At 30.1% G+C, this 12,626-nt stretch overlaps 1 protein-coding gene across 1 annotated transcript; it reads right to left on the reverse strand.

Moving 5' to 3' along the window:
- Nucleotides 1-917: 917 nt before the first annotated feature.
- Nucleotides 918-11,790, reverse strand: LOC148285561 (alpha-tectorin-like). Its single transcript, XM_088223628.1, has 4 exons — nucleotides 11,725-11,790; nucleotides 5,932-6,170; nucleotides 3,978-4,154; nucleotides 918-1,184 (listed from the first exon to the last, which is right to left on the reverse strand). The coding sequence occupies exons 2-4, from the start codon at nucleotides 6,164-6,166 to the stop codon at nucleotides 1,006-1,008; spliced, it is 591 nt and encodes a 196-aa protein (XP_088079754.1). The 5' UTR covers nucleotides 6,167-6,170; nucleotides 11,725-11,790; the 3' UTR covers nucleotides 918-1,005.
- Nucleotides 11,791-12,626: the final 836 nt, after the last annotated feature.

Below are 12,626 nucleotides of genomic sequence, written 5' to 3' on the forward strand. Positions count from 1 at the left end.
TTATTGTCTTAATACTTACTTTATAACTTTATAACACTTTATAACTAATTGACGCTCGATACTTTCTGAATATTAAACATGGCTTTTTTTTTAAATTTGTAAATTTAAAATATTTTTATTTCTTTTACTCGAAGAACAATGAACGTAAAAACACGAGAGAGAAAATGAGTTTTTTTTCTAGAATTACCTAACATAGTTTCTTAAAAAGGTCTTAATTTAGTGTAGCATCGAAAAACATCTCTCACTCTGAACTGTCGCCATCGTAATTCCACAATTAAAAATTACTATTTACTTTTAAAACACAAAGAAACTGCTGAAAATATATACGATTTTAATTTTACGAATCAATATGAATTAAGTAATTTTAATCTTGTAAAAAGGGACGAGAAAATAAAAGGTTTTATCCTTTCCATCAAAAATTTGTCCAACTTTAGTGTAGGTTCGTTATTATTATCAATCATTTTCTAATCTTCCTTGTTTCATATTGTCATCTCTACCGGGACAATGCCCGCGTTCCAACTAATTTTGGGTGAAATGTTTCGCTATTCATGTACGGACTATCTGTTTTATCTGTTTCTTTCTCATGCGAAAATGTAGGGAAACGACATAAGCTTTGGGACAGTTACAAATATGACCGGCGCATTTTACATAAAATGAATATAGCGGATTTAACGGGCACGTGCGGTTATATTTCTTAATAATATTCTCGATTATATGAATAAAAATATAAAGATTAATAAGTAGAAATAATAGCATAAAAAAATTTAAGTACTTACATAATAAAACCTAATTACATTAAATGTTAAACTTTCTTTATAACACATTTTAAGTACATGTTTTATAATATACATAAAATATAAAAAATATTATACCGAACATTTTTACTGATTTTGTGGTGGAAAAAGTAATAAAATAAATAAAAAACAAAGTCATTTTATTATGTAAGTGCAGCATTTTGCTTCTTTTCCAACAGATAACTTGCAAGTATTATAATTATTTATAAACTCAGCACTTATCAGGACTGACGCACTTTTTTTGGGAGTTGAGAACAAATCCTTTCTTGCAGAAACATCCTTTAACGCAGTTCAAAGTGCACGTCCTGGATCCTGGCTTGTCTCCACACTGAGCTGGGCACGCGGATCCACAATACAAGTAAACCTCGTTCTTGTCTTCACAGTCGGTTACTGCAACAAAAATTTAACAAGTAAGGATGTCAGAAGCAAACTTAAAAATCTCCACCAAAAACGTAAAGTTTGTTATTGATGCCAAAATAAACTCCAAAGTAGTTAATTTTTATCAAAACCATTTTTATTATTTTTTTCATACATTTTCGAGTACACGTTTTACAATTAAAAGCTTTAATTATTACCATTTACAAAAAAACATTTTTGCATCAAATTTCCCGTAGCACTGAACCTCCTTATTGTACATTTATACTCATAATATATTTTTTAAATTTTGTATATCTGCGCTTAAATTAAAGATAAACATGTAAAAATTATTATTTTAGAAAAATTGCTGGTTTATCTTACAACCTTATCTTATACATAATTTAATCATTGTTTACTGTCTACTATAAAATAAATAAGTAGAGACGGCATTTTATTATTATTGTGACTAATTTTTCGACATTACACTATGTCAATTGTGTAATTAACAAATTTAATATCAAATTTCATAATAATTTCTTATGCATAGTAAATATTTCCGTTTTTTGTTGATATTTCTTGATAAAACTCCATAGTTAATGATTATGATAAAATTTTAAATAAACTTATCAATGAAACTTCTTGGTTTTTCATTTTCTCATTTTTATTGTTTTGATCAACGAGCGCTTTCGCCTAAGTAGGCATCTTCAAGACTGGTTAATTGTTTACAGCATTTACAGTTTTTATACTATTCTTAACATATTTTGGAGATAAGATCAAAAAAATATTTTAACGGGTTACAGAAAACATAAATATTTACAACTTGTTCGCTCAACAGTTCATTTTCGGGAGTTTTCGGATCGAAATTAGGATTAAGCTTTTATTATTTAAAATGTGGGAAAAAACAGAAAAAAAAATACATGGCGAAATACAACAGAGTGGGAAATACACATTTTAACAGACAAATTTAGCAAAATACTTTTTTACAGAAAGTTTATAATTTTATCATAGTCAGTAAATATTTCCATTCAAAACGGGTTAAAAGTACAAAAATGCACCCAACCCTATATAATTTATTTTTGTATGTATTGTAATAAATAGATAAATAAATTCGTTGAATCTTCTAGTGAGTAATTTTACAATTAGGTAATGTGAAATTAAACATGCACAGGACTGAATGTGGATTTTTCATCATTACGCCGAGCCGAGTAATTAAAAATGTTTCATTCTTATTTAGTTATTAGCATCTAAATCACTATAATATATTGCCTATGTAATGCAACAGGTCTAAAAAGGTGTTGAAAAGCTCACGTACCTGGTGACTACCTAACTAACCTAATAAATCTGTCGAGGATCTGCAAAGACGCCTCTTGGCTGGAAACAGCCTTTAGACACCTTATTACTACAGTCGAAATGGGAAACTGCTTATCTATACGACAAATGTAGGGCCACTGCGACAAACAACACCTGGGTACATATTTTAATGGGAAGTTACAATTTATCTTCAATTTTATCGACAAAGTAAAATTAAGTTTTCCGTATGAAAAATGGAACATGTTAACAATTTTTTTTCTATACATTTTCAATTACCGGCTACCGACGGAAATCTCTTGAATTTTCATACAAATATACACTTTTTCGAACAAAAATATCGAAATTAGTTTATACCGTCTCGGTATATATTGATGAAGATAGCCATTCATAATCGCGGCCCTGATACATTTACTCACATAAATATGTAAAATTTGTGCGTAGACGCTTTTTAATTTTTTTCGCGTTATAAACAATCATTAATAATAAAAATAATGCGACCTCACTGGAGTTACCCGTGCCGAGGACACTTAACCATATACTTTGGTATATTTTTTTACGTGTGATAATAAACAAAGAAGAATTAATATATAGAGAGAAATAACGAAATGTTTAGACAGTTTTTAACACTGCGTATTTATGTTTATAATTAATTTCTGTAAACCTCTGTTTTGTCGGCTTCGTGGTGTAATGGTGAGCGCATTTGCCTACCATGCAAGAGGTCTCGGGTTCGATTTCCGACGTGATTGATATGAAATATTATTCAAAAGGGTGTTTTTAAACTAGAATATTTCATAGTCCCTAGACTGGTACCGGAAGCGTAAGCCTGATCACATTACCTTCATGGAATAAAAATGATCAAGATACGTTGCGAGTGGTGTACCAATACAGTTCCCTATGTACCACTAGGTGCGGAATGGGAATTATGATGATGATGACGATACTTTTATTATTTACATTATAAAACGCATAATAAAATAACAAAAACATAATATCTGTACCTCAGAGGCAGACGGATGCAAATCCAAACGTCAAATTTTCAACAAAAGCCTAAATAATCTACTTCCTCCAAGTGATCATTTCTAATCATTTATAGCATTAATTTATATTTTCAGTGTCTTAATACAATGGTTCTTTCGCCATAAGACTTGCATTTAGTCAAAATCAATGGACATGATCATAAACTGTATACGAAAATCGAAATGTCATTTCATCAAATTCTGGTTTTGCCTCTGAGGTACAGATAAAAACTATACGTTTGTGGAGCAGGTGATTTAATACTGGCTTGGGTGAAAGAGACAATTCATTTTTCTTCTACCCAGCTCCACTGTCCATTAAAGTCTTTTTGAACATTTCCTCGTTACTAATTGTTTTAATGGACAGTGGAAGTGGGTTAGAGATTTTAATTGCATAATACTTAAAATCCCTTTGACTGTATTTATTTATACTCTTTAAAAGACTCGTTTTCTTTCGAATTTTCTGTTATTATTCTATGAAAAAAAACTTAATCGTATTTACCTTCTCTGCGAACTTTGTGATCACATTCGTTGGACAGTACACAGTGGGCGCCTTTCCTCGAAAAGCCGTGGGCACAAATGCACTTCTTTGCGCACTTGTCAGGCTTTGGGACGTCACCGCACCACTCTTCTTTCAAGCTACAGCCCATCACTTCATGCGCCCCTGGACACTTCTCACCTACACAAATTATATAATCAGAATTAAACAATAAAACAAACTAAAATAAATTGACAGCAATGAGAGTTTATCGTCATATTATCTCTCACCTACCCGGTCATCCATAATGAAAATGTAGATAATACCAATGAAGATAGCCTTAAAGCTTATTTCGATCAGGTCACACAATTCCACGGCGTCATGGAATAGCCATAGAGATAAAAAGGTAAAATACCAGTTATGTTTTTACTAACAGGGGCCTTATGCTGGACTCATTCGTCTTTAGAATCGTATGCGACTTCCGTAATTCGACGAGTGACAGCATTCTTGAACCACCTATACGAATGCAGTCGATTGAAAACCAATCGACTTTATCTCGAGTGCCCCAAAGCACTCGACATTGACAATCGAATGCAATCTTAACTTTAGCTGTCAAACTTCCATTTTGTAAAACGCTCGGCATTCATATTTGAATTACGGGTAGGTATTTTTGGTGTATTTCAACTTAAAATTTACAACACTGATCAATATTATTATGATGACGTATCAACAAATGTGCAACAAATATAACTGTTCTTATTTTTAATCCATTATCAAATGAAGTTTAACTAGAAACATGATTTCAAAACAATTTATTCGCTCTTCAATGTCAAAATACGAATTTGAGGTACATATTATACAATATGTTTTTAAAATCCATTAAATAAATATGAAATCAAATATTGACGTCACAACAACCAAGACCAAACACGTCGCGTTTTTCTACAAACGTATTTTTTTAATTTATTTTTTTCATTTGTGTAATAAAACGTTTCTTTACAACATCTGTATTGATTTCGAAAATACAATTAATCATTCTTAATCCATTTTATATATTTTTTCGGTATTCGTAGTATGTGATATTTCCCTATCATACAGAATCTAAAAATAGCTTTTGGAAGTCAGTAACAAATAAACAAAATTTACAATATTAGAGTGTTAAAAGTGATTACTTATACCAGCGATGACATATCTAAAGCTCCGTAGATGCCTAGACATCTTAATTTCCTTCTTATACATGTTTTTTTGGTGGAATAAATTTCACAGACAAATTCTTATTTAGAGGATTTTTATGTATGTTATAAAATCCGGGCCAATATTGAGTACTCAAAATGTATTGAATTTTGTTTAAAGGTTTCACAATACATTTTTGCCTGTTTAAATAAAGGAGTGGTTTTTTTTCGAAATGAAAAGCAGCTTTTCTGTTTTCTCAGCTCTCCGGCTATTTCTATGCAAAAAATCAAGACGATTGATGGCTCCATTGGGACGTGAATTAAACATAATCAAACAGACAAACACGTTTTCACATTTACAATATTAGTATGAAATACATATCATTATTTTATATTTATCCTTTCTGCCTCTATAATGGAGCAAAATGCTCGTGTTTAGAGAGGGATATTCAAAAGTTTCATAATTTATTCACTATTTGATTAAATGTGTGCTCTAGTGTGACCCTTTTTAATGAAGCTACGTCTGTTACCAATGCTCATATTATCTCTTGGTAGGTAATTGTACATTCCAGGTAGCCTCCGTGGTGTAGTGGTTAAGACACTTGACTTACACATGGAAGGTTTGATTTCCAGAGAGTTAACAAAAAATTAATGTGATTTTTCTGAAGCCACTGTAATTGGGCCTCGAGGCCTGATACGGTGCCAAAAAAATTTTGAGATAGCAACTGGTGATGATAATTTGTCATACTAATGATTCAATTGAGGAATTTTTAAAGGTTGTAGGCTAGTATTATAATTTTAATTACCTGATTCACTGCTTTCTTTAGAGTTTTCATTGGAATGGGAATTTGAATCGTGGGGATGGCCATGGGCATGTTCATGAGTATGGTCATGAGTGTGGTCATGGGTGTGGTCCTGGGTGTGGTCATGGGTGGGATCATGGGGGTGTTCATGGCCTTCTCCAGTCTGCTCATGGTGAGGAAGTGCCATCCCTCCGCTTACCAGAGCCACCAAAAGGAAACATAATACCAGGAACCGCATTTTTCTAAAAACAATCATACTCTTAATGTAATGTATTTATTTAAAAGAAAGCCACCGTATTTTTCATGGATTTTTATGAATGAATATATATCGCATCCCCAGAAGTAGACTGTCGTAAATCTAAATTTGCCTGTTATAATTTATGAATGCAGTTTAACTACTCTCTTCTCTTTCTCGGAACACTAACGTATCAATATATATATACATATATTTATAAGCGCGATATACCACAAAGTTGATTGTTTTCTAAAATAAATTTTGTAAAATATCGTAAAGAACATTACAGTATTTATGGTGCCACAGTGTTTTTTTCATTTTCATATCATATTTTTATTGTCAAATGAACAAACGCTAAAAAAAAACATGTATTTAATGAACATATTACAACAGAGATGAATAATACTTTAGAGAAGGCAACACAGAAATCTAGGCATCTACAGGACTTATGACCTGTCAATGGCTGGTTTAAGTGGCCACTTTACACACTGTGTAACATTCACCATTCTGCCCATATTTGAACATCTATTTTCCTTCAATTCTTTCATCTGTTGATGTTTGTGAAGTTAAAGAGCTGAAACCTTTATATATGCGGGTGAGATTCATCTAATTGAATTAATTAACCTACATACTAAGCAACGCCTGAAAATGTTATTTTTTCAATTTCTCTACTTCTTCACGAACCAGGTGGATTTATCAACAATATTTTGAGTTTCTCTTAAGTGTTCTTCATTTTTGTTGTAATATGTTAATATAAACAGCTTCCCAGGAAGTTGAATCCAGTCCTTGTCTACAAAAATTTGGACAAACTCAAAATATTGTTGATGGATTAAATGACTAGCAATAGTAAATTTTAATAGTTTGTTTTTGCAAAATACAAAACTGCATAACTGCAAAATAACCTATTTAGACGTTGTTCTTCTAGAGGTGCGATTTTTTTTAAGTTCATAAATTTTCATGGTGATAATTGAAACCGTGTGTTGTGAGTCCTCTTCACAGAACTTTCAGACAGGACTGCCACATCTATCATCTGGATGAATGACATAGCAGCCCTTATTGAAAATGGGGATAAACCCAAAAAAATAATTGATGAAAGGATGCACCCAAAAATGTATCAACCGTAAAATATCTTTAGCTCTCATATTTTGATTTAATGTCACTGATATTGCTTCTTCTGTAAATTTACACATTTATTAATTTGATTTATTTATTGATATAAAGATACATTTAAAAAAAAAACGTTCTCCTAGCTCTATGAGGCCAAAAGCCCGGTGTTGAGTTGGGAGACTACAAAATAGAAATTAGAAGCATGCATATTATTTATAAATGATAATTATTTACTGATTGATTTGGTGTTTATTTTGTAGAACTCCATATTTAAACTTATAATAATAAAATAAATCAATCACTGATTTGAGTCTACTGAACACTTTATTTTGTTTTTACAAATATAAAAAATACAAAAACAAAAGTTTCGTGACAATTGTTTCGCATTGTTAGAGCATTTTCAAACGAATAAACGACATTCGTTTGAAAAGATCCTAACAAGGCAAAACAATTGTAACAAAATTTTCGTTTTTGTATTTTTTATATTTGTAAAAATAAAATTGAGTGTTAAGTATATGTTTTTTATTCCCATAATTATAAAAAAGCATTATTTACAACCCCTGGTTGCACTTTGTATATACTTTAGTCTCCCACCAATTTGACGATGTCGGTCACGACAAAACCCAGTAACTGGTAAAAATTATAAATAAAAGTGTAATAAAACTATAAACGTATTTTAATTATTATAATTAAAATGCAGTTCCACAAAGAAATGTCAGTAAAAAACTCAATCTATTATTGATTTATTCAACATGTTTTGTAGATTAAGGATTTAAACACATAACATATCTTCTGAATTAGGGCATGATTTAATCATGCCAGTTTTCAGGAGAGAAAAAAATATAGTTATTTATTGATTTCGTGTCTATTGCTCGTTTATTTTAGTAAATTGCACTCATTGTAATATATAATATACGAGTATCTTGTCAAAACTTATTTATCGTTGTAAATGGCATTATTTAAAACTTAACAAACGAAAACATCCAGTAACCAGTTTTTTTTTTCTTTATCGATTATGATTTATAAATAAACATTTTCATAAATGACGTATAAACTATTTTATACACCTAGAAGCTCACAGTTTACAACATAGAAATTCACAATATATATTTTTTTTTAATTTGAAAATTATTTATTAACCCTTAAGGATTATTACATTCATTTTACAAAAATAATATATACATTTTTTATTCATACTCTGGTGTTTTAAATAATATTTTCTACATCTTTTGAAAAGTTTGTGTAAGTTTTTTGTTTAGTTTTGTCCATTTGAGTTTGTCCAAATTTTTGTAGACAAAAGTCTGGGAGATTCATCCCCTTGGGAGTCATTAAGATTAACAAATTACAACAGGGATGCAGAATACCTTTAAGAAGTTAATATAGAAGGCTAGGCATTTACAGGGCTAATGACCTGTCATTGGCTGGTTTAAGTGGCTAAATAAATGTTTCAGCTCGTTAACTTCACTAAAATCAACAAATGGAAGAATTTAAGAAATATGGATGTTCAAACATAGGAAAAATAGTGAATGTTATAGTGTGTAAAGTGGCCACTTAAATTTAGAAATTTGTTTAGTCTCCTACCAGCCTGAGATGCTGGTCACGACGAAACCCAGTCACTGGTAAAAAATATGGATGAAAGTGGAATAAAACTATAAACGAATTTTTATTATTATAATTAAAATGCAGTTGCACCAAGAAATGTCAGCAGAAAAACTCAATCTATTATGATTTATAGTTATGAAAATAATTTACTTTGATCCATGTTGCTGTTTATGCTCGTAAATCTTATATACCGGTACATTTGGGATTCCCTATTTAACTAGGCTATTTTACAATACAATGATAACTGATTGTACAAATTTGTTGACCAATAGTATATATGTAAATACTTCAATGGACACAAGCTTCATGTATGTATGTGTGTGGGTGCTGAAGTATCAGCTTCTCTATCCTGGTATCCAAACTAGCCATTTTCAAATACCAAAATTTAGGCTGGGAAATCGGCACTAAACCGGCAACACTAATGAGCTGAACCAGCATTTCTCAAAGTGGTGAAAACGACCCCTTGTGAACGGGGGGAAGAAATAAGTTTGAAAACCTATGAACTAAACTAAAATAAATTTATGAATTTAAATAAATCTTTTGATAATTTCAATTAAAAATTATCCTTTGTATATTTAGATATTGTTCAAGTAACGAGGAACAGTAGTAAATCAACATGATTTGTAGATTAAGGATTTAAACACATATATCTTCCGAATTAGGGCGTGATTTGATCATGCTAGTTTTCGGGAGATTAAAAAAAATATTTGTTGTTATTTATAGATTTCGAGTCTATTTTTCATTTATCTTAGTACATTGCATTAATTGTAATATATAGTATACCTTTTCTTATGCTAATTTATCGTTGTAAATAGCATAAATGAAAACCTAACAAACGAAAAAAACCAGTAACCAGTTTTTTTTTCTTTATCTTTAATGATTTATAAATAAACATTTCAATAAATGACATGTTAACTATTTTATGAACGTGTTTTTTTTTGTCAATAATCGGTTTAATTGCTATCTGGTTTTCAATATTTATGGTTATGATATCACTGGTTTTAAATTTACTAAAAAAAAATAGTTGTTTTCAATATTAGTAACGTAAACACTTTTTAAAAAACTCGGCAAATAAAATCTGCTTTTCTTATTTGAAGAAATTGACGCAAAATCAATGAAGAAACTAATGTACCTCTAAAAAAAATGGAAGTGTGTTCCAATCTTTCACTCAGAAAATTGCACCTCGAAATGGATACTACGTTTAATTATATCATTAAAACGTTCTCCGTTATTCATATTATTAAATCTGTGGAATATCTACATGCTGCGACATTATGACAATCTTCTATCTTTAGTCAAATGAAGCGAAAAAAATATTAGAGGGATTGCGTTAATAAGAATTTTAAAACAAAAATCCAGGACTTGGATATAAAACTAAATAATTCAGAAATCTGCAGTCGAAAAAAATAATTTAATCACGTGGAGTTCCCGAAAGAAGACATTGAAGTACAGACGGTTCTGTAGTTGACTTCAACTTGGGTCCTCACCAGTAGATAATTTTGCGAGAACCTGCCAGTTAAAGGAAAAAAAATCGTTTCCGAATTCCCAACCTCCAAAGATTATTGTAATCTTTTCAAAAGAGTTGGACAAAAACAACTTCTTGGCCGCAGTAAAGTCCTTCAATCAAAAAACAAAATTGAATTCAGATAACTTAAATACCACCATGCGTCAGGGAACGCTTAAGCCCCACACAAAAAAAAAATTCTCTTGAATAGTCGCTTTAGAATAGAACATACAATTTGTACTTTTGTAAGATACCTACCATTGATTTCCATTTCTTCCTAAACGTATTTGGCTGTTATTTTGTATTTTTTGCCAATTCTATTGATTGAGTCTTATGTATTAGGAACTTATGAGCAAAGTGCCTATTTTCCCGATCATAGACGAAAAAAGTATATTACAAATAAAAACGTACAGACGTCGTAAGTGTTCAGGTAGAAATAATTTACTTCTAACTATTTCAATATGTATGTGAAATAATTTATTTAGATGAATCTCTTTACAACAATAAAGGTTTCAGCTCTTTAACTTCGCTAAAATCAACCAGTCGAAGATTTTAATAAAAACGGATGTTTAAACATAAGCAAAATGGTGAATGTTACAAAGTGTTTAAAGTTGCCACATAAACCAGCCAATGACAGATCATAAGCCTTGTAAATGCCTAGACTTCCATATTCCCTTATTTAAGGTATTCTGCATCCCTGTTGTAATTTGTTAATTTATTTTAATCTTATTTTATGATTGTAGATTGATTATTGCTCCTATTTTTTATATTTCTTACTATAATTGAGTGAATTTCTAGAAAACATAACTCAATTATCATTTCAATTATACTTTTATATATATTTATTCTTTTTCTGTTGATTTAAATGATGCTCTTATTTTGTTTTTTTATATTTTTAATACTACTTTATTTTGCTATTATTTTGTTGATTTTAATGATACCACTATTTTGTAAATTTAATTATGTGTGATTCTTAATTTGTATAATTTAAAAAATTATTTCTGATTATTTTTTTTGCATTGTATTCTTTGGAATTTGATTATTTATTACATTTACCTTTTTTTTCTAGATTGTAATTTTGAATGAATAAATAAATAAAAAAAAATAAAATAAATAAATATCGTGAACTAAAATCGTATTTGCATAATCATCTAGATAGGTAAATTATATGAAATTGAGATGTTTTCAATCAGGTTAACCAATTGCCATTTATTTAGGGGAAAATCTAAAAATAAGATATTCAAAAATAAACCGGATGAAATACATCTAAAATAGCAGCATCGAACTTGAAAGCAGAAATCAATTGAAAAACTTTTATATAAAAATTAATTGAATTTCTAAATGTTACCTGTAAAAGAATTCCAATTTTGTTAATATTACATCCGTATTCAAGAATAACTCAAAGTCGACTGCCGATTAATTTTGTTTTGTTCCAATATAATTATACTTTTAACCAGCTCTTAAAAGTACATACGCTTTATATAATTGACAACATGTTTATGTTAACAAATATCTAGAGCGTAAACAGCTTGATAATTGTAATTAAAATTGTTTATGTAATTCTTACTTTAGAAATGAATCAGTTCATGCAGTGATAAAAGACATAGAATGATAATTTTATCATGTAATTAAAACAACACACAGAAGTGTTTCAGAAATTAAAATTATTTTCAAATTCACTAGAAATCGGCCTTTGACTAACAACAATTTGCCAAATATTATTTATTGTAATTGTCCAAAGTAAAATTTACTGTGTTAAAATATTGTTAGCACAAAACTACATATAAAGTATTAAAAATATGTATTTTGAAATACTTTGAAACGTGATGTTTATAAATTCTTAGATAAGTTTGTACGTATTTACTGTGTGTATTTTTAAAATAAAATTTATAGTCGGAAGATCCTTCGAAGCAACCTGCGAAGCGTTTATAGCCCTTGAAAGTCCAAAAAAATTGGAGTCATCATCAATGAGGACAAAACAAATAAACTTTTGCCTCCCCCACCCTAGGAATAATTTCTCACATCTTCACAGCAAGAAACTACAATTTTGAGGTGATCAACTCGTTAACCTACCTGGGCTCCACTGTTACCAGGGACCAAACAAACCCGATGTCCCATAGCTGATAAACTAATCCATGACTCAACAATGTTTTTAGTATGTCCAAACGTTTGCAGACGTGCTGGATTTCCTCCCCAGGGAGTCAGTCATTCAGATCTAAATTTGTGACAGGTCATAAGCCCAGTAAATGC

Source organism: Micrasema longulum, unplaced genomic scaffold (genome assembly GCF_059751315.1).
Source record: "Micrasema longulum isolate JH-2025_06_02 unplaced genomic scaffold, ASM5975131v1 h1tg000024l, whole genome shotgun sequence".
In the NCBI taxonomy this organism is placed as follows: domain Eukaryota; kingdom Metazoa; phylum Arthropoda; class Insecta; order Trichoptera; family Brachycentridae; genus Micrasema; species Micrasema longulum.

Excerpts from the sequence above, each read along its gene's own strand:
- LOC148285561 (XM_088223628.1), bottom strand. The coding sequence starts at position 6,166 with ATGCGGTTCCTGGTATTATGTTTCCTTTTGGTGGCTCTGGTAAGCGGA. Across the intron at positions 4,155-5,931 it reads TAAAGAAAGCAGTGAATCAG|GTGAGAAGTGTCCAGGGGCG; the intron begins GTAATTAAAATT and ends TAATTTGTGTAG. Across the intron at positions 1,185-3,977 it reads TCACAAAGTTCGCAGAGAAG|TAACCGACTGTGAAGACAAG; the intron begins GTAAATACGATT and ends TTTTTGTTGCAG.